Source organism: Hipposideros armiger, unplaced genomic scaffold (assembly GCF_001890085.2).
Source record: "Hipposideros armiger isolate ML-2016 unplaced genomic scaffold, ASM189008v1 scaffold_284, whole genome shotgun sequence".
In the NCBI taxonomy this organism is placed as follows: domain Eukaryota; kingdom Metazoa; phylum Chordata; class Mammalia; order Chiroptera; family Hipposideridae; genus Hipposideros; species Hipposideros armiger.
Genome location: NW_017731634.1, coordinates 1,161,109 through 1,182,701, shown reverse-complemented (window position 1 = coordinate 1,182,701; position 21,593 = coordinate 1,161,109). Strand labels below are relative to the sequence as shown.

Here is a 21,593-nt window from a genome sequence, read left to right as displayed (position 1 = left end):
TCGGCCGGCCCTGAAATCTTCTAACTGTAGGTTTGTGTCTCTGCAGTTATATCCATTTTTGCTTCATTTATTTTGTAGCTTTGTTATTAGGGGCATCCGTGTTTATGGGTTTTGTGGGGGTTTTTGTTTTGTTTTTTATTACTTGACCCTTTTATTCTAAAAACTCACTTATTGTCCTTGGTTAATGTGTTTTGCTCTGATGTCTACTCTGTCTGATATTAATATAGCTACTCCAGCTTGCTTTTGGCTATTGTGAATATGGCATCTCTCTTTCCGTCTTTTCACCTCATCTGTCTGTGTTTCTACGTTTAAAATGGGTTTCTTGTGGGCTACATATGGCTCTCTCACCCAGTCTGATGGCCTCGCCCTTCAGTGGGTGTTCATGCATTAACACTTATTGTGATTACTGAGAAGGTTAGGCTTGCGGCTTTCATCTTGCTGTTTGCTATTTGTTGTTTCCTTTTTAGTAGTTTTCTACTTTCTTTTTGCATTAACCAGATACTGTTTACAATCCCGTTGTATCTCCTTGTTGGCGTATTCACTGCACTCAGCTCCATAGTTCTAATGGTTTCTGTTGGTTGTGAATACACCTTATACTTAACACCTGTGACCACCTACCTTCAGTGACTGGCAGGCACTCACCTGTGGTGCCAGGACTTCACTGAGGCGTCTCTGTTCTTCCCTCCTGGCTTTTTGTCACCATGCAGTGTTTTGTCACACATGCCGTGAGCCATGTAATACCTTGTTATTGTTTATGATCAAACAGTTGCTTTTTAAAGGCACTTAAATAATAAGAAGAGATTTGATGTAGTTACCATTTCTGGTCCTAGTCATGCTTTTGTGTAGATACAGGTTTCCATCTGGCCTTGTTTTTCTTCTGTCCCAAGGACGCCCTTTGACATCCCTTGTTAGTGGCTCTGCTGGCAGTGAGTTTGAGTGTGTCTGACATGTCTTTATATCCCCCTTTGTGTTTGAAAGATACTTGCAGTGGGTATAGAATTCTAGGTTGGCAGTGTTTTTCTGTAAAGACGTTGGTCTGCCGTCGTTCCTCTTTGTATGACGTCTTTAAGATTCTCATTTTGTTACTGGCTTTGAGCATCTCGGTCGTAGTGTAGTTTGCTGTAGTTCTCTTCAGATTGCATGTTTGGGGTTTATAGGCTTTGTTAAGTGTGGAAGATTTTTGGCCACTATTTTTAAAGACTTGTTCCTGCTCCCCCCACCTCCTTTGGCCACTCCAATTGCCCGCATATTAGGCCGTTTTAAGTAGCCCCCAGCAGACAGATGCTCTCATTCTTTTGGATTCTTTCTCTCTGTTTCACCTGGGGTGGTTTCTGTTACTGTGTGCTCAAGCTCACTTGTCTTTTCTGCGTGTCTGGTCTGCCACCCCACCAGTGCATTTATCTCAGGTACTGGTTTTCCTCTCTGGAAGTTTGACAGGACTTGATCATACCTTCTGTGTCTCTAAGTTTTTGAACATGTGGACTGTAGCTTTAATAATGGTTTTAATGTCTTTTGCAAGCTCACATGTCTGTATCGGTTCCGATTAGTTTCGTTGGCTTGATGGTTCACCTCATGGTTCATGGTTTTCTGCTTCTTTGGCCGCAGACATTTTGAAATTTACCTGTTTGAGTGCTGAATGTTTCTGTGTTCCTATAAATCTTCTCGAGCTTTGTCTTGGGGCACAGTTGAGTTACTTGGAGACAGTTTGATCCTTTCAGGCTTTGCGCTTAGATTTTTAGTTGGGTCTGGGGCTAATTATTCCCCGTTACTGTGGCAAAACCTTCCTGAGTGGCCAGCAGCCCATGAATAAGGATGTTGTCCAGCCTGCCTGGTGGGAACAGGCTGCGCCCAGCTGGGTGCGAGCCCCAGGCCGGCTCCCTCTTGTCCTCTCTGTGGTCCTTCCTCTGCCTGGTGCAGTTTCCTCATGCGGATGCTGGCCTGTGCTCCGGGCAGCACCCTCCCCTCTGCCTCCTTGTCCTGTCAACTCCAGCCGTGGGGCCTCCCTGGACCGCCAGCTCCTTTTCCACTCGGGTTCGCTGGGGCGGTCCCAGGGCTTGCCGTGATTGCTTCTGTCTCATGGGGATCACCTTTGTCTCTGTGTGCAGTGCCCTGAGGTCAGTCATCTCTCGGATCTTATCTAGGTTGTGGCTCTTCCAGGTCGGGTGCCTGGTCCCTGTGACGCCATCTTGGCTGCAGGCGGCTGTTGCCCCATCCGCAGTTGACTTGGAGTTTCTCTCATGAGGCTCTCTCTTCATAAATGACACTGGAAATGAGATTGAAAAGAAAAGGAGTCGCTGTCATCTCAGTTGACACAGAGGCTTCTGGACGAGAGTGGCTCAGTGTCCCAGGGCAGAAAGCAAAGTGAGTCAGGGCTCTGAATCACGGGTCCTTGGGGGCTCGTCTTGGCTTTAGCAAGGAAGGTGAGCAAACCAAGTTCCTAACTAAGGTAGGTTTTAAAACTGCTGAATCGTGCTGACTGGCATGTCCATTGTCAGCGGATGTTGCTTTTTTGCAATAATTTTGGCTGCATTAAATTCATTTTGTTAACATTTTCATTACTGCCTTTTCAGTTTTAGTCAGAATTGATGATGAACAAAGTGCCATGATTTTGACTATTCAGACGAGCAGCTGCACCAAGCCAGCACTTAACCACTGCAGCAGGCATGGCGTCCACATGCCCTAGTGACACCGTGAGCAGGCTGGGTAATGATAAAGTGAACTGGCATCTTAAGATGCTTAACCATAGAGTTGGGAGGACTATGGGTGGAGCTGGGCCCCTTGTTAACTACAATCCTGACTTCCCAGTTATCCTTATGGTAACTTCCGGGGGAGGGATCATAATAAAGGGAATAGCCATCTTGGAATCGGGGTTTCTTTCCTCCATGTGGCTGCCGTCGGAGCTCCGTGTAGGAGGTGTGCTTTCCGCACTGCGGTGGTGGTCTTGCTTTTTCTTTTTCCTGAATAAACCTTTTCTTTTGTGGATTACTTGGAGAGTTATTTTTTGCCAGTCAACAGTATCCACGTGCCCCTAGTGACACCAAGAGCTCTCTTAGTACTAACAGCTGAGGAGCTGGCTATTGGGAAGGGCGTCACCGAATGCCACTGAGGGATTGGCTTGATGCAGGCAGGGCTGACTGGGTTTGTCGTGGGAATTCCCAGGCAGTGAGGAGGCGGCACGCTGGGGACGCTGTTCAGGACTGGGCAGAGCAGTGGGAATGGCCACACCCTCTCCTGTGGTGGTCATCACATTCAGCACCACGATCGTCCGCAGCCTCTTCAGGCTGATGGCTGGTCGACGGCTTTGGGGTCTGGCCAGGCCTGAGGGCAGTGCTGTGTTCTCAGGAGAACCTGTGGGGTCAGGGACCACACAGGGCGGGTCAGTGCTGTGTTCTGCTCCCATCTGTGAGGTGCTGGGCCCAGGAGTGGGCACTGGGCTGTGGCCGGAGCACCAGGAAAGCCTTTTCCGAGGAGGAGCGTGTTGGTGGCTCTTGGTGTCGAAGCCCCGCGCCTGAGCACTTCAGGTAGAGCTGTGGCCTGTGTGCTCCTGGATGGCTCCTGGCCATGGGCCACAGGCTGGGGATGCCGCACGGGAGTGTGTCTGCAGGGCAGTGGCAGCACCCACATATCCCGAGGGCTTGCTAGGGGCCTCCAGCACTAGCTTACAGTCAGCACTTGTGTCAAGAGATGCTTCCATTTCAAGGCTGGAGACCTTTCTGTGCTGCCTGGGCTGGCCTGAGCTCTGGTCGGCTCTGTGCTTTGTGTTCACTGTTTTGGCACACAGGGAACAGCGGCCACTGTGATCACCTGAGTGCTGGGTGGTGGCCACAGCCCCAGGGTGCCATGGCTTGGGACCCTGCTGAGGACTCTGCACACAGCAGCCGTCCCTCCCGACGCGTGCCTGGCAGGCCCCCCCCCCCGGGAGCTGCCTCGGCTGTTGCTGCTGCTGTTCTGAGACATGCCCGGGGGTGGCCGACTCTTACCACTGTGCTGCAGCCCAGCGTGTGCCTGTGTCCTGCGTCCTCTAGGCTCTGGACGACAGTAGCCAGCTGTTGGATCGACGCCTGGCATGAGTGCACCTGGGTGTCAGGCGGGGGGGCCTCCTGCTGGGGTCAACCTTGACCACGGGTTGTACCTGCATGTGGAGTAAAGTGCCCAGCACATGGGATTGGGGCGTGTGCTGGCCGCGTCTCACTGCTGAGTGGCATTGTCCCCCGAGCTGGCTGGCTGCTGTGTCAGCAGGATCCTCACAGGCTCATGGACCCTTGGGAGGTTGTGTCCAGGGACATAGTGTCTTGTGCAGCCCCCCAGGTAGAGCCGAGCTGACGGCAGCAAGCTGGGCAGGGATGGCGAGGACTCTAGCCAGTGCCCACCACCAAAAGTCACTGTGGGAGGGCGTCCTGAACCGGATTTGATTGGGTTTGGGGGCAGGGGTGACTTTTCCTGCCTGGTGTTACAGTATGGTTCTCTCCCCGGCCATGTGGGGTATTTCGCCCAGTTCACTCGTGTGGAGGGCGGAGAGTTGCAGAGCAGAGGGGTGTGGGCACTGCTGGAGGGAGGCACAGGCGGGCCGCCTGACTCAGCGGGGGAGGGGTGCTCCGCAGGCCCCAGGCTCCACCCCTGGAAGTGGGTCAGAGCTGCTTTTCCACACTGTGGTCTGCCCCGTCTGGCTGTAGGGTGCACATGGGGAGCTGGTCTGCGTTCATTGGTGTTGGGGGTCCACCCACTGCTCGTGACTGTGACCTGCCCAGTTCAGGCTCAGCTGTCTCTGCCACACTGGGCCCTTGGTGTGGCTGTGCCATGGAGGGTTGCAGAAGTGTCCGTCTGCCTGCCCTTGGGCCCTGCTGTGATGCCCATCGTGTGCTTCTGGGCAGTGTGTCCCCCGTGGGACACTGGCAGTAAGTCCTAGGGAGGCCACACAGAGTCTCGGGTCGGGGAGGCCCAGAGTGGCAGGGCAGGCGTGGTGAGGCCGTGCACCCGAGTGAGTGGGGGCCTGGGGCTCACGTCCAGGATTCTTTCTCCCCTCTCGTTTCCTTGAGGGAGGGCCTGGGTCCGAGTGCCAGGGGAAGGGAGGCGGGGAGCAGCCTGGGTTGTGCTGGGCTGAGGGAGCCGCGCGGTTGGGGCGCCCATGTGAACTGGAGTTTCTGGTCCCTCTCCTGTGGTGGCGGCACCCTGAGCCTACAGTGGCTGCTCGAGAAGGGTGTGCAGACCTGGTCTCACTGTAGAAGTGCCTGTCGGGCTTGGGGTTGGAGGCTCGACGGCACCTGGCTGGGGCCATTGCCGCCTGTTTTGACCTCGTTCGCATTCAGCAGGTTTGGGTTCTTTTTCGTTCTCACATGAGTGGGTCTGGGAGACACTGGATGCTGTCTCGCTGTCTGGTGACCCGTACCAACCCTTCCTGGGCTTGGGTGTGGCCAAAAGTCCAGGGCTCTGTCCCTGTTGACGAGAGGTCAGGCGGTCACAGTGGGTGATGAGGCCTGCGGGCCCTGGGCCACCATCTGGCGATTGTAAAACGGGCAATACACATTTTGGAGGGTTCCGCGGAGGAACAAAGTGCAGCCGGTGTGGGGCCGCCCCTCGCTCCTGGGCAGACACCTTCAGCCGGTGTCTGCCTAGGGTGAAAAGTTCAGGCTGTCCCATCTACAAAGGGAGTTGGGGGTGGGGCAGAGCGCTCACTTTTCTTTCCTTTGGGGCCCTGGATCCCGGGGGTGCACTGCAGGACCCGCGGCTGCCTGAAACCCCTGAGCAGACAGAGCAGGCCTCGTGCACTTTGCAGGACGCTGAGCTGGACAAGTTTGGGGCTAGGCCTTGGATGAACAGACAAGTTCACAGGAACCCCTCACCCCCGGCTTGGGCTGCGTGGGTTTGCTCTGTGCACTGCAGGCGATGCCCCCGGTGATGGGGGAGCGTGAGGACCACTGGGACATTGCCCTCACCTGTGGTTGATGGCCCTCATGCTGCCACCTCACCATCCGTAGCACGTTCTGGGGCTCCAGGTAGAGGGCACCCGCCTCCAGTAATCTGTGTGGTACTTGGGGCGCTGGGGGTGGGCGACAGCCTCCTTCTTACAGGGTGGAAGTTGGCTGCACACAGCTCTGCGCCTGGCAGCCTTGAGGGCCTGGGAGGTCCCCATTGTAACTAAGCGCTTGTCTCCTTGCGAGCATTCCTTTTAGGAGGGCCTCCAGTGTCCCACTGCTCAGTTCCCCTCGGGTATGCTGGCCCTGTCTCTGTGCTGCTGCCTGCCCAGGACTGACCCAGGCACTCGCTTTGTGCCGAGCTCCTGCCCACAGAAACCTTTGTCTCTCATGTCCCCACAGGCTCCCCTGGGCAGGGATGCAGCCTTTGTCCCCAAGAGGCTCTTGGGTGACTGCCCAGTCCACAGGGACTTGGGGGACCCTCGGGCACCCTTCCTTAGGCCCAGCCGGCCACTGAAGGGCCAGGAGGTGACGACGACATTTTGCTGATGGCTTGAGAGGCTGGTGCTGGGGCAGAAGGGCTGCCTGGCCAGGTTTGCAGAAAGCCTAGCCTCTTCCTAAAAGGGGACTGGCTCCCCAAAGCAACAGGCAACATTCCTGGGGGAATTCGGCTGTGAGGAGGCTGACGCTGTCCTGTTCCCGCGTTCCTTTTTCTCCAGAGAGCACTGGCCTCTGTGGGCAGGTGCAGGGCCAGTGGAGCCCCGGGGTCTGGCGAGGGCGAGTTGGGGACACCCCGCCTCCCAGCCCCCTCCCTGCACTCCAGGCCTGCAAAAGGCGGGGTCGAAAGGTCACTGCCCTGATTTTTATGGCGCCTCTTGCGTTCTCACGACCCCTCGCCCTCCTCAGAGACAGGACAGGACTGGGGCTCTGACAGGGTCTTTCAGGGGATGAAAAACATGCTGAAAAGCCTGACGGGACAGTCAGTGAGGGGAGACAGCTCAGTGGCTTGGACATGGTGTCAGAAATTGAGAGAAAACACACACGTGCACATCTGGGCTCAGGGCGGATGGAAGTGGGAGTGAGCTGGGTCCCAAGCCCTCCGTCCCTGCAGGGACGTGGCCAGAAGGGGCCCACGTAGTCCCCAGGGCGGATGTGCAGGGGCTGTTGGCCGGCTCAGGCCCCGAAGCCCCCCGAGCCTCTCCTGAAATCATGGATGGTGGGTTGTGCTGCTGCCTTGTCACGGATCAGCCCCCCAAAATCAGCCCCTGCCATGTCTGGTGAGTATCGCCCTTGATGTGGCCACGTGCTGCCAAAGCCCAGGCTTCTCTGCTGCCGTGTACATCTGGTCCTCAGCGTTGGGGACTCATTTCTGCCCCTGTGTCACAAGTGCCTGTTCCTCTGGACCCTGGAGCAGGCCGAGAGCCTTTTAAACAGGGCCCCGCCTGCTGTGACCCCCAGCGCCAAGCCCGCCTTGGATGTGCTGCTTCCCAGGGGCTGGTCAGGTGGCAGGAGCACCAGGCCTTAGATCAGGAGCCCTGCGGTGGTGACACTAACCGCTGTGAGAACACAGGCTGCCTGGCTCTGCCTCCGGAAGACATTTGTCATGTGGCCCAGATGTCCGTCCCAGGCTCGCTCCTCCCAGATGACCCCTGAGGCCATCTGGTCCTTTATCCTGTACTGTCAAGGGGCCCACCTGGGACTCGGGCCCTGCCAGGCTCCGGTCCGCTCTTGGACATGCTGGGTGGAGGGTGGGTGCACCGTGTCCTGGCGCCTGTTTGTGGGTGAGGACCTGGCAGCCCCCCGGCCTCCTTGTGAGACGTGTGTCAGCACATAGCGGGCAGGAGGGCCGCCAGCTTGCTCTTTGCTCTGTAGAGTCAAGCCTCCTGAGACACGCTGCCCGGGGGCAGTTCCTGTGGCCGCGGTGTCACAGGAGCAGGTGTCGTTTCCGGTGGGTCTGCTCCGGTGGGGTAGCTGGCTGAATGGACTGAGGGCTAGACCGCTGGGACATGTCTGCCAGGCCACTCCGGGCAGTCGCTCGGCCAGGTGCTCTGGGAAGGAGCCTCGAATGTAGGTGTCAGAGATGTGGTGACAAGTGGCTGGGCCATGTTCTGGTCACAGAGGTGTCCATACTGCTTTGTATTTTTGGCGACCTCTTGACCCTCGTCCTTCAGGCTGGTCAGGACTTGTGCCATGACTCCTGGCAGGTCCCTTGATCCTGGGATATCAGCTGCCTCGTGTGTGACAAGGACAGGCTGACAGGGTGGCTGCTGGGCAGGGCCCGAGCAGGAACCCGGGAGACAATTCCAGCTCCTCTCCCCGCCTGTAAGAGAAGTAAAGTGGGCTCCGAGCACTGTTCAGTGACCTGCGGGAGCCCAGAGTGACTCTGACAATATAGCTCTGAGCAGACCCCGGCCTCTGGAAGGAGCCGTCATGGCTTCTCACTGGTGGGACCTGGTGGCCATGTGTGTGCGGGGTGAGTTGGGCTCCAAAGATGAGGGATTGGCCCGAGTGCTTGGTGCCCCAGAGTGGAGGGTGCACAGAGGTGCAGGAATGAAGAGGGGCAGGGGACATGGGCCGGGGTAAAGGGCACAGCTGGCACCGAGGTGGCCCTGCCCTCGGACCCTAGAGATGGCACGGCTGAGACGGTGGGCAGCTCACCGGTTCCTGGGATGACGAGAGAGGCGTTGAATTGCAGGGTGGACACGGCTCTCTCCTCCCCGCTCCCTCCCACAGCTCAGCCCTCTGTCTTTCGGTTCTGTTGCTGGACCGGGCTGGAACGCTGGTGTTTGGGGGAACCTCCCTGGCTCCTGTGAACTCCCCGAGCGTTTCCTCAGTGAGACCGTGTGTTCTCCATGATTTGGCACACATGGAGCCACACGTTCATGTCCTTCCGTCTGCTTATGTGATGCCTGCAGTTCCGTGTCCACGCTGGGGCTGTGTGGGTTCTGGCACATGGGCAGTCTGTCTGCACCCCGGCAGCCCCGGTGATGCCTGGCATGCGGTTCCTTTCGACGAGGCCCTAGGAGTGGGATTCCAGAGCAGGCCCTGCACGGTGTGGTGGATGGAGACGTGGGCACTGCCGTCTGGCCCCGTGGGTCCTGATGGGGCCACAGTGTAGGGCCCCTGGAGGACAGTGGTGATGACAGCGACCACAGGGGGAAGGAGGCCATATTCCTGGCCACCGGCGGCCGAGAACACTGGCGTAGCCCCTGACCCTCTCCCTCTGGCCAGACGTGGCAGCACCTGCGGCCTCCTGCCCTTCCCAAGGTTGGCACCGTGGTCCTGGCGCGTCTTTACTGTCCTTGGCTCTCCAGGCTTCCCAGGCCCCTGCTGGGCCCGAGGGCTTCTCCAGCCGCCAGCAGGCTGGGTTCATCGTGCAGCCCACCTGTGAGAAGGGCCTGAGAGATGCTTACACTTGGGGTGCCTGGGTCCTGCCCTGTGTGCAGATAGCGGGAAGGACACTTATCTGGCCTTGGGCAGGCAGCGCCCCGCTTGTGAGATTCTGTTTCCTGAAGTCACAAAGGTCTGCGTGGCAGATGCATCTGGCACCTTGAGGGCACAGTGCAGGTGGGCTGGGCTGAGACAGGCCTGGTGGGGCGTGGAGGCCTGGCGGCCCTGCAGCCTGTGTTCAGGCTGAGCTGTGCAAGCTTGCGTTCTTAGAGGGGGGGCTCCTTTTCCCTGACGTGACCTGGGTGGGATCTGGCCAGGACTAGGGAGCAGCTCTGCCCTTTGCTCAGCCCCGCCCCACCCCCAAGCCCCAACCCCTGGGGCAGGAGTGGGGCTTGGGGGTTAGTGTTTCTAGAAACATTCTACTGTGCCTTTAAATGTTTACCGGAAGGAAGCCGCAGAGGGGGCGGTGGAGGGGCAGGACAGAGCAGCCACAGGCGCATCCGTTGGGCTCCATGGGAGAGTCCTGCCTATACCCCTCCCTGCCCCCATCATGGCTCCCAGCGTGGCTGTGAGGAAAGTGAGGCTGGGCCCTGGAGGCAGCGTCTATATGCTTGCATGAGGCCATGGGGTCCAGGGACTGTGTTCTGCTCCTTCTGAGTGGGGGTGGGGGGGTTTGCTCAGAGTGGAGAAGCCCTGGTCAGCTCCAGGGCTAAAGCTGCCTCGCCCGCTGTGCCCACAGCCCGGGCACAAGGCCAGGGTCCACGTGCCCATTCACACCCGGAGCTTCCTGGGGGGACGTGCTCGAGCTCCTGCCCCGCCCGCCCCTGCTCTGGGACAGGGCCCATCCCCAGGGGCACTGGGCCCTCTCTGCTCTCTCAGGTCGCCTGCTGTATCAGAGGTCCTTTTCTTGGTGCCTGGTATTGATCTCCAAGACCAGAGGTGAGGAGAGGAAGCTGACCAGGTGGCCAGGACCCAGAGGGAGGTCGGGGCACCGGACATGCTGTGCTGTGCTCTCCTGGCCCCTCTGCAGCCCCAGGGTGGGAAGGGTCAGGCCAGGGCCTGGACAAGGCCTGTAGGACTCTGTGCCCCCTGGGTCCTCCTGGCCCACCCCCCAGAGGTTTACAGGTCCCTGAAAAAGCTCAAAGAGACAATTTTGCAGAATCACAGTCCCTGTGTGAGGACACCCCACCTGGCCCCAGAGAGCTCTGTCCAGAAGGGGACACACTGGGCGTGGGACTGTAGCAAGGAGACACACACATCTCTGAAGGTCAGCCGCTCGCCTGCGACTCTTAAATCCTGGTTGCTTTCTTGTAATGACTCTTGCTAGTGTTGCTGAGTTTACATGGAAAAGATGAAAAGCCTCTTCCTGCATCTTGGGTCCCAACATCCTCGGGACCCCAGTCTGTGAGGCTTCTCTCTTGTTCAGAAATTCGGGAGGGGTTTGAACCTCAGTGCACTAACGGCTGTCCTGGAGGGGTTTGAACCCCAGTGCACTAACGGCTGTCCCTGAGTGTTCAAGCCTTTTTACTTCGGCCGCTCCCCACCAAGGATGGGTGTCAGGGTAACACACAGTGAGCCCCCCATGGGGCCGGGGTGAAGACCCACAACCACAGAGCACAGCGCTGATTTCTGTCACTCGGGCTTGGAGGAGGGTCTTGGTCTGACTGGTGGAAATTATTTTGTCTATAAAGACACTACTTGAAACCTTCTAAACTCAACATTTTTTGCAACCTGACCTTTCACGTTGCCAGTGCACATATGCCAGTGACCATCTCTCCTTTGTGATGGCTTCCAGCTAGGATGACACTGGCCGCAGGTGACGAGCGTACTCACACACCCTGCTAGCCTCAGTGCTGGAGGCAGGGGCGCCGGCAGGCGAGCGGCGGTGCTGCCTTTGTCCGTCGCTCCACATGACTGCTGCTTCCTGCCTGTGGCCCAGAGTGACCGCTCAAGCCGTCTTCACGCCCATGTACCCGTTGAGGCTGGGGTACCTGCTTGACTCACAGGGTGGAGTCTTGTGGCTGCCCCTAATTGCAAGGAGGCTGGCAGTCGAGTCCTGAGGTGAGCAGTGGGCCAGGCCCAGCCTGCCCTAGCTGGGAGGTGGTGCAGCCCGGCGCTGAGACAGGCCCTGGGGCCTTCATAGGGCCATGCGTGCAGTCCAAGGACTCCTACATCACATTTGAAGAGAAGCCGCCGTGGAGAAATGCCTGCCCGGTCGCTGAGCAGGACAAAACCGTGCCCTCCTCTCTCCAGCCTGTGCCTTGTGCTTCCTGCTCTGAGGAAGGTCCTGGGGTCTGTGTCCCCCGAGGGGCTCCCGGCTGAGCTGCTGCAGCGCTGGGCATAGATGGGGCCTATGTGGGGCTGTCAGGCAGCAAGCGCCCAACAAGCTAGGTTCCCCGTGCTGTCCAGAAGTCCAGGCTCTCGACTGCTGCTGTGGGTCTTTGGGTTTTGACAGGCGCACAGCTGGGTCCCATGCAGACCTGGACATCGGCGGGATGGCCGTCTGTTCCTTTCCCCCTTCTGCGCCTGCTGAAAGGGCCCGGGCGGGCCCCTGCTGAGCCCCAGGGGGTGCGTGGAGGTGAGCCCTGGCCTTGGGGTGGGGAACCCGATGTGTCTAGGCCGCTCTGAGTCAGGCTCCCTGTTACTGCAGTTGGATATGTTCCTAATGTTGGTGGGGAGAGACCATCCAGGCTTCCCCAGGGAGCAGGTGCCCACTGGAGGGGCAGCACTGCTGGACCCCGAGAGCTGCCTGGGAATGCTGTGTTCCTTGCGCCCTGGAGTGAGGACCCTGGGTCGGGAGATGGTCGCCACTGTTGTAGCCATTGCCTCAACCCCCCGAAGCTCGGGCCGGAGTCCCGCACCTGCTCCAGGGGCAGAGGCCAGAGCACCGGGAAAACCTAGTGGCCCGAGATACCCAGAACCCCCCGACAGCCCCAGATGGGTGATCCATGGACCCTCTCTCAGGCTTTGCCACCCCCCCAGAGCTGTGTGGGTGTGTGTGGGCCCCCCAGGAGGGACGGAGGTTCCTGTGACCTGGGCCGCGCCCCCTCCCCCCCCGGGGGACATTGCTACACAAGTGAGGGTCCTCTGAGGCGATTTCCTGACTGACAATGTTCAGAACCAGGTGGAAATCCTGGCTTTTCTTGACTCAGATTTGGTGGGGGTCTTTCAGACAGGCGTTCTGCAGCCCATGGGAGCAGGTGGGAGAGAGCAGCTGGTGGTCCCCTTCTGTCCGTCCTGTCTCCTGAGCTTCAGGCTGCCCGCCCAGACCCCCCTGACTCCACCTCCCCACTCCCAGGGCCGGCCTGGTGTCTTGGAGGCCCCAAGGCTACACCCCACCTCCATTGTGTCATGCCTGCATGGGGAGGGGGCTTAGTGGCCAATGACTGGACAGTCGCCCAGCCTTCTGCCCCCCTGGCATCCCTGTGTTCTGGAGGAGCCCCCACCAGGCTGGGCCGTCCGTCCACAGCCAGGCACACGTTCAGCCGTCATCCTGAAACCCTGTCAGGGCGTAAGCACAGCCTTCGAGGGCACCCACCCCTGCCTGCCTGGACGCATGCCCGGTGGTCTCTTTCTGCTGCACCTTTGTGGGCCGCTGCGTCCTGGCAGACACCCCAGAGGGAGAAGAACCACAGGGAAAGCCCCGTCACCCTGTTGGCCTTCTCTGGGCACCGTGTGTCCTCCCTTCCCCCCACTTCTAGTCCTGTGCGCTGAGGGGGGGGGGGCGGCCCCAGCCCCCTCCCTGTTCTTGCTGCCTCTTCTCTGGGCTTGCCAAGAATGCCGGGAAATTAGGGGGAGGGGACACAGGAAATGCCTCCATCCCTCTAAGGACAGCTCCAGCTGCAAGTGGAGGGAGCTGGGGGAGGGGCGCGGCCGGCGGAAAGTTGTCCCCCCGCCAAGGCCAGCCCGCACATCCCAGCCCTGCAGACAGAAGGGCTCTTTCTCCCCAGCTTTGGCCCATTGTGAGTGTCCTTTGAGAGGAGACGCCGAGGGCCGGTCACCAGTGGTCTCCTTGGCACAGGCAGGTCTGAGAGAGGCGAGGTGTCGTTCCTGCAGCCTTAACGCGGGGTCTTTACAAAGCAGGTTGAGTGGGGACCCTGCCCCTGAACCACTTAGGAAGCAGGTGCGCAGTGGTGGCCTGAGTCTGCTCCCACCCAGAGGTGCCCCCGTAAGGGCCAACCTCAGCCCCTTCTCCGGAGGCCACCCTGCATGTCACCCCCACCAAGGGAGGGCCTCAGCATACCCTGGCCTTTGTGCAGGAGCCTGTTTTCCAGGGACCACGGCCCGCCAAACAGTCCAGGATGGTAAACAGTCCAGGATGGTGCTCCCGGCCTTCTCACCCCTCCGGTGCTGTGGCCTTGCTCCTTCTTGGTGGCTTCTCCCGGAAGTGTCCTGGGGAGGCCGTGTTATGTGACATCTCACATGCACCGCCTAGAAAGATAAACCCAGTCTAGAAAACACTGAGGAGACAGCTACAGTATAGATACTTAAAAAATGCACTAGGAGACCCCCGTCATCCAATTAGGTCGTTTGAACTCCAGTCTTAGAGTTGAGGGTCAGAGCCGAGGTGGACTTAGTGGACACGGGAGGGGGGCATGGGCATCCCTGCTGTGACCTGGGCCTCGGCAGAGCAGGCCCAGACCCACTGCCAGGGCTCAGCCACGTTGCTGTGGTGGGAGGCGGGGCTTTCCAAAACCATGGAAACGCTTGTGTTCCCTGCTCCCACTGGCTCTAACACCAGCCCCAGCTGTCTACCCTTAGTCCCAGGGCCTGGAGGGGCTGCTGGTCACCCTCCCCCTCTGCCGAGGAGAAGGTACAGGAGGGCACCTGTTCTTATTCCCCAAGTGAGCTGCTGCTTTGCCAAGAGATCCCCGAGAGAGCCCTTCCACCCCCGTGTGGTCCTGGCTTCATGCAGTGAGGGAAGGTGGGGACGGTGCCGGGCCACTGTTGCCATTGGCTCTGGGGCCAGGTCCTATGCCCGTTCCCTGGTGCAGGGATGTCACCTGGACACTGGCCTGGCGGCCTTAGTGCCCTGGCGGCCTTGGTGCCCTGAGCCCTAGCCGCCTCCATCCCCCAGGCCCTGGTCCTGGGTGGGCCTCTTGCCGTGTCAGGGCCTGGAGCCTGTCCTTGGGAGCGTTTGGGGTCTTGGAGCCAGCTGACCCATTCTTGAGTTGTGACGAATTCTGCAGTTGGGAGGTGTCACGGTTCCTGTCAGAGGGTGGGACACGTTCTGGTAGTGATCCCACTACCCGAACTACATCGCGTGTGCTCTGCTGCTGGCTGCTCCGAGGCAGCGGGGCTGCCCCATGTCGCCCGTTTCTCAGAGGACCAGTCAGGTGTGGTCTGAGGTGTCTGGGTTCTCCCCGGTGCCCCCCTACCCCACCCCCGGCTCAGGCTCCATGGCACACACAGTCCTGGCTCTCCTCAGGGTCCCTGGGGGCCAGCTTCCCCTGAGCCTGAGGTGGCTCCCCAGCTGCTGGGCAGGGCCTGGCAAGAGCCCTTGTCCCCCACCCACAGGGCAGTGACAGCCTCAGGCTGGAGTGCTGGATGCCCTTGGAGACCACTGTCCTGTTTATCAGTGCATGAAAGCGCCTGCCATTTTGTGGAGTGAGTGTTCTGTCCGTGTATGGGGAGGGGGGGGCTGTCCTGGAACCACTCTGGGGGCCCTGCCTTCTGTGTGCCTTTCAGAGCTGGGCTCCAGCTCCTGGTCTCCACATTCAGAACACAGTCCTGTCGTTGCAGACCCTTGAGCCATCTTCCAGCCCCAGCACTGGGGATGCACTGGGGACTGACCAGTCAGCGGTGTCTGGTCCCTTGTCAGCCTCGAGTTCTGAGCTGCCCTGCACAGCCGGGCACTGCCGCCCGTCCACTCGGGCTGGCTCAGTGTTGTGTCGGTTTCTATGGAGAGAAAACATCGAGGGCGTCTGCGAAGCCTGGGAGGAGGCCGAGGCGCCAGGAAGCAAAACAGACCCAGCGGCGTGGGCGGGGCTGGCTGCTGGTTTCCACTTCCTGGCTGGGAAGCAGAAGAAAGTGTGCTGTCGCTGGGGTTGCCTGTAAGGCCAGGACCAGACCTTCAGCAAGAGTGGGACCTGACCCTGGGGGGACCTGCCCAGAGGGACCTTTAGGCAGCCACAGAGTGGAGAGCAGCCCCCCCGGGAACCCCTGTCTTGCTGGCAGGAGTGTGCAGCTGGGCAGACGGCTGCTGAGGGTCTGGGGCCAGACCGGCTGTGCTGTGGTATGACCGGCTGGTCTTTCTTACTTGCTCTACACGCCTCCCCCGGACCCCACCTCCCATGCCCTCCTTGCCTCAGCCTCAGTGCTCTGTGCTGGGTCCTGCTGTCTCTCAGGGCCTCACAGGCAGGGGTGTGGTGGCCTCTGCAAAGGTGAGGGGCTGAGGCCACCTCCCCCTGCTTGTCACACACTGCTGCCTCTTGGCTGCCAGTTCCTTAGAGTCCCTCCAGGGGAACCTAGGCCCTGACGTGGCCCCTCCCTGGCCGACAGCAGGACCCTCGGGAGGTTCCCCAGGTGCAGTGCTGCACAGGGCCCCCTGAGATCCCCCTGCACCCCAAGATCTCCCTGTACCCCGAGATTTGCCAGGGTGAGAGTGGACAGCAGTTTCGGCCATCCTCGTTTGGGGGCGACTGTCCTTGCAGTGTGGCTGGGTGGAGAGGGGAGTTTAGGGATAACACTTCTGCTTTTCTGTACAAATCACCCCAAAACTAGAACTTCTGAAGATAGAGAAGAAACTTATTTTTTGTCATTTGAATGAGGTGCCCAGAAAACATTTTTGCTGTCACTGAAACAGTTTTATTACTTCGTGCTTGGATCTCCTGGAACATTCTTGAGTAGTGGTGGTAGATGGTGTGTTGTGCTCTGGCCCAGCAGCTGTGGAGCCGTTTTTGTGGAAACAAGCTGACTGTGTGTGGCGCGGGTGCTGCCTGGTGTCTGGTGGGTTTGCCTGCCCTGCCTCTGCCGGCTGAGTGTGCATGGGAAGGCGTCAGCACGTGGGCTTGATTTCCTTTGGAAGGTTTTGTTTTTTAACAGATTAGAAAATGATTTCCACGTTCCCATGTCGCGTGAGCAGAGGCCCTCAGCTGCGAGGCTCCCAGCAGGGTGGCCACCTGGTGACACTCGCAGGTGCTCCGGGCTCCTCTGTGTGGCTGGCTGTCAGCTCCAGTGTGGCCACTGTGGGAAACCCTTTACCCTGAGCTCTTCCGGGACGAGTGAGTCTGACCTGGGCCCTCGCAGGCGCCTCCTGTAGGACCCGTGTGGACATGTTGCGTCCAGGGGTGCCAACGGGAGTCACGGGGCCCTTGTCCAGGAAGCAGGAAGAAAGTACAAAAGCTGTTCGCCAATGCCCCTCAACTTGTCTTGGTGGGTTTTATGGCTATTTAGCACATTGTGGACCAGTGACGCAGATTTGCGTCTCTATATTTAAATGCCCCGTCCTCAATATGTTTGTCATGTCAAGTACAGAAAGAGTAAAAACTTTAGTGTCTGCCGAAAGTGTCATCGCTTATCTTCAGTGTGCTGTGCCAGTGTTCCACGCACACATGAGAACGTGTGCATGTTCTGCACAAGACACGGGTCCCTGAAACGGCGCAGTCTGCTTTATGCCAGAACGTGCGCCTGTCTCATTCTGAGCAGAGCAGGAGACCGCGCAGCTGTGCTGGTTCACATGTTGGTCCCACGACCTGCACTCGAGAGCCCGGGACGGGCTACGGGGTCGCCTTGTCCAGCCCTCCTTCCTTCCACGGTTTGGTGTCCGGCGTGGGTCCAGAGACAGGGAGCGCTGGCCGAGTGCGGGGTGTCCGCCTGCTGTCTGGTGGGAGCCCTGGCCTCTTGGGTCCAGGAGCGCCCATCCCTCCATCGCGGGCCCCTACTCTCTGCCCTCCACCTGCCTTGTCCTCCTGGCTCGGTGCACGCTCCACTGTCCCATGTGACTTCTTGTAAAATGCCATCTTATCTGAGATGAAATTGTCAAAATCCCAAGATGGTGACAGCAGAGCCTTGAACCCCGTGTGTGCGGGGTTGCATGCCCATGAAGCCAGCCCTGGATTTTAAAGTAACCAGCAGAGGCCCAGCTTGTGAGCCCAGGTTCCCACCCTCCTCTTGTGTCTGGGAGCTGTGGCCGATGTCCTGGAGGGCTCGCGATGTCCTGGAGGGCACCCGGCTCCTTGCCTGGGCCTGGCGCTGTGTGGATGCCTCTTGGGGATATTTTTAATTAGATTTTAAAAATGGGAGAGTGTTGGCCCCAGCCAGGAAAACCTTCAATCTGGAGAGAAATGAGACCTCCTAGCTTGGGCATCATGTGGGTCTCTCCTGAGGGTGGCGGGAGGGGCTCCCCAACAGGAGGGTGTGGGGTTGCTGCCGGCTGCCTGGCCCTGTTGGGAGCAGGCTCCTCATCCCTCCTGCTGTCTTTCTCCAAGCCCCCCCTTTGTGGCTTTGCTGTGGGGGTGCCACTGAGGTCCCTGTTTCCTGTGTGTGTCCCGGGAGTGGGGTCCGGCGCCTGTGGTTCCCTCACTTACCCCAGGTCCCTTGCCGCCACTGCCCCGGCCACAGCAGCTCTTTTTGGAGTTGTGTCAGTGCCGGAAGTCATGCTTGCCCTGCTCAGGTTTGGCCATAGTTGGCCCACTGGGGTTGTGGCAGTACCCTCAGGCCTCTGGGGACTCTGGTAATGGGAGCAGGACCCGGGGTGCAGTTTGGGACTTAATTCCAGGCTTGGTGCCCTTAGTCCTTTGACCTTCCAGAACCCACCACCCAACCCCGGTGAGTTCATGCTGACAGCTGACGCTGGGCTGTGGGGTGTGTGGGCGGGGGACCCTTGCTGGGCCCCCACCCCCCAGCTGCCAGGCTCCTCCCCCTGCCCCCCACCGCCCGTTTCTGTTACCATTGAGCCGTTCTGAGTGACTCACCGCAGGGCGGGGTGGAGCCTTTGTGCTGGGAAGAGGGCTGAGCCCTGAGGCTTTCTGTGTGCGGAGGCTGCAGGCTCAGGCTTGCAGCTCCAGGCCCAGCTGCTGCTCCTGCCGGAATGAGTGGCGGTGAGATGGCGCCTGGGGAGGTGTGTGGCTGGAACACAGCCCGTGTTGGGCCAGGCTTCCTGGGGTGGGAGCTCAGCAGCTCTAAGCTGTCTGTACGGCACTCGGGCGCTTGGGCCTCTCGCCTGGGCTCCTCAGCTGTGCTGCCCCGTCCAGCCTGCCAGCCTGCCTGCCAGGTCCTCTGAGATGAAACACTTCCGCCTCCACTCAGCAGGGCCTGGGGAGGTCACCAGAAGGCAGGAGCACTGGGTCCCAGAGGCCCCGGTTGTGGCCCCGCTTGAATTCCCTTTGGGTGCACCTGGGGTTCGCAAAACCTCGGTTTCTGCCCCTCGGCCAACCCCCTCAGCTAATGTCCTGTACCGACGTGCCCAGACAGTGGGGCGGGGCGCGGAATGCCTGTCTCTTCCACTGAGGACCTGTACTGGGGCTGCCTGTAAACCACCTCGCCAGCCAGGCTGGATTTGGGGCCCAAAGAAGCTTCTTTCCATACTGTGAAAGGCCTTGTCAGGCCCCCAGGGCTGGGGCCAAGCTGACAGTTCCCCAAAAGTTACCGTGCGGGGGTCCACCCAAGTCCTCGCCAGCCCTCCCTCGTTTCATACTGTGTCCCCCCACACCGACCTCCAAAGCACCCCCCCTGAGGGTCTTTCACCCCTGACGGGCTTCAGACAACTATGTGTTGTGACGCGTGTGCACATGTATACACAGGGGTCCGCGTGCCCACATGTTCCCTGTCCGAGTGTGGCAGGTGTCGCTGTGGGTCAGGGACGAGGCCTTTGTCCTGGGCACAGGGTCAGGTGAAAGGAATGGGTGGGAGGTGTCCCTGTGGGTTTAAGGAGAGCAGGGGAGGGCACCCCTCCTTCCACCCGCAGGCGTGCAGCTCTGTGGAGGAGGTGGGTGGCAGAGCCTAGGGCACGGGGCCTTCAGAGGGTCACTGGTGCCTATAGGACACAGCCGCTGTCCACGTGGGAGGCTTGGATGCCATGGAGGTGTCAAGGGTGGCGTCTGATGAGCCCACACACCTCCTGGCAGCAGGTATGAGTGTGACACACGCCAGGACCTGGGCCAGACGTGGGGAGAAGCAGGCTGGGCACGTCAGCAGTGGGACTCAGGTGACGGCTGCGTGTTTCTGCTGCTTTCCGCATCAGGGAGAAAACGCTCTGGCCCCATGCAGCCGGGGGTCCCAGCCAGAGCCGCTGGTGTCGCTGGAAAGTTCTTCGTCCGACAGAGGGCCTAGCCTTTCCCGTGCACCCGGCGCTTCTGGCAGGGCCCAGGGCCCTTTATCTGGACACCAGCGTGCCCGTGCTGGGCCAGGTCAGTCCGCGCCCACCGTGTCTTGTTGGCGTTCTTTGTGTCAAAGGCTTGTTGGGCAGGAGGGCAAGCCATTCTTCCTGGGGGGCCTTTGCGGGGCACGGTTGTGTCAGGCGTGGGTCAGCAGAGCCCTGCCGTCCTATAAAACATCCTCTTTTCATTAAGGCCGACTCTTAGCCCGCCCGCCCGCCTTCCAAGAACTGCGACCACAGCCTCCGGTGCTGTGTCCGCATTTTTCTTTCTGCAGCTTTTCCTCTCATTCTGGGTGGAGAGCTTTGTCTCTGGCGAGGGCCTCGCCCACCCTCCCGCCCATCAGGCGCTGGGGAGAGACCCATTTGCTCACCAGCCCCCCAAAAAATGAGAACAGTGTTGAAGGGTTAAAATAAGCCCAAAAAACAAATACCGTGGATGTTCAAAACAGCTTTATTGTTCTTGGGGTTCTGGATTTGTTTGTGTTTAAAAATCCTTTTAACAGTTACTTTCGAGTTAGTGAAAGGAAAAGAAAGATTCCATCCCCCTCCCTAGCCATCTGGTTCTCTGATTCTAAAAGTGAGGTTTTGGGGGGTGTGGGAGGCCCTGGTATCTGGAGGGATGGTGACGCTGAGGGGTGCCGTCTTGGAGGAAACGGCTTCCGGCCTCGCTTCTGACCTGGGTCCCAGCGCAGGTGAGCCCCTCTCCCCTCCTGAGGCAGCTGGGCCCCAGGGCCATGTTTGCACCCTACCTGCCCCAGGATTCTGCAGAAGGGACTGCATGGTGTCCCCTCCACATTCTCTGGTTTCTTTGTGTTCCGACAGATGGGGGCTGGTGGGTGGTCTCGACCGCTGGGGCCTCTGGGAGCTCCATGATGCGAGGGTCCAGGGTGCCTGGGGAGGGCAAGTGCCATGCGTCGTTGTGAGTGTCAGGGGAGCTTTCCTTAGAAAAGACAACTGATTGTCGTCAGTGGAAGTAGGAGACATGCCCTGCTGTGTCCACTTCACTTTAGAGTTTGGGGTTGTCTTGTAAATTTATTCTGCTTCCTCTGTACAATAGTCAGAAAATAGGTTAATTTAAGCTAAGTGTTACACAAAACATGAACTATCGTGTAAAAATAGTAATGGTACTTGAAAAAGTAGCTTTGCAGTTTCTGAACTGTTAGGTCTTCAGGAACGGCCATAAGCAGAGTGGGGGCTACTGTACGGTGGGGGCCTGCGCACAGGGGTGGAGTTCACCCCTAGGGGACAGCTGTCGGGTTCAGCAGGACTTTGTCACAGAGCATCCTACTCTGAGGACAGTGCCTCAGGCCACATGGGTCCGTTCCCCTGCCCCAGGGAACAAGCGCTGATTCCTGCTGTGCTGGGGGCGCTGGACTGTGAGCAGCACTTGCCCCCTCTGGGGCCATGGGTCCACCTGCAGGACGGGTGACTCCCCGTGGTGGGAGGTCCCAGCAGAGTGGGGTGATTCTGGTGAGTGATACGTCCCGGCCACGTCTGTGCCCAGGGCTGCCTGCAGAGGGTCCTTTCCCGTCACGCAGGTGGTCCATGTCGACTGGTGCAGCCGCGATTGGCAATTGCTGTTCCAGACACTTACTCTCTTCTGGGGACCCCAAAGTGCTTCATCGTGAGCGTCACGTTTGTAGGAATTGAACAGAGCAGATACTGAAGTTGAGATTTTACAGCCCTGGGCACCTCTGCGCACGCTCACAGCACGTGGGTGCTGGTGTTGACCTTGAACCTCAAAGGTCAGGCTGCTACCCAGTCTCTTGCTGAAGGAGGACAAGCAGGGAGGCCCCTCACATCTGCAGCCTGAGGACCCGCCTCCCCAGCTCCGGAATGTTCCCCCATGGCCTCCAGTGAGGCCCTGGCGTCCCTCCTCACTTCCCTCTCATGGCAGCCGGCTCACGTTTTCATCTCCTTTTCCTCTGCTCTGCATTTGGGTAATTTCTTTGAGAACTGTTGCTGTTCTGGAA

General features: G+C 59.2%; 2 protein-coding genes across 2 annotated transcripts in view; both read left to right on the top strand.

The window, feature by feature from the left end:
- SKI (SKI proto-oncogene) overlaps window positions 1–21,593 on the top strand; it is a 66,828-nt gene that overhangs the window by 28,565 nt on the left and 16,670 nt on the right. The gene's annotated exons all lie outside the window — the stretch shown is intronic.
- On the top strand, window positions 9,896–19,894 carry LOC109391166 (uncharacterized). The gene is made up of 2 exons (XM_019658463.1): window positions 9,896–10,241; window positions 10,462–19,894. The coding sequence occupies exon 2, from the start codon at window positions 12,685–12,687 to the stop codon at window positions 13,714–13,716; it is 1,032 nt and encodes a 343-aa protein (XP_019514008.1). The 5' UTR covers window positions 9,896–10,241; window positions 10,462–12,684; the 3' UTR covers window positions 13,717–19,894.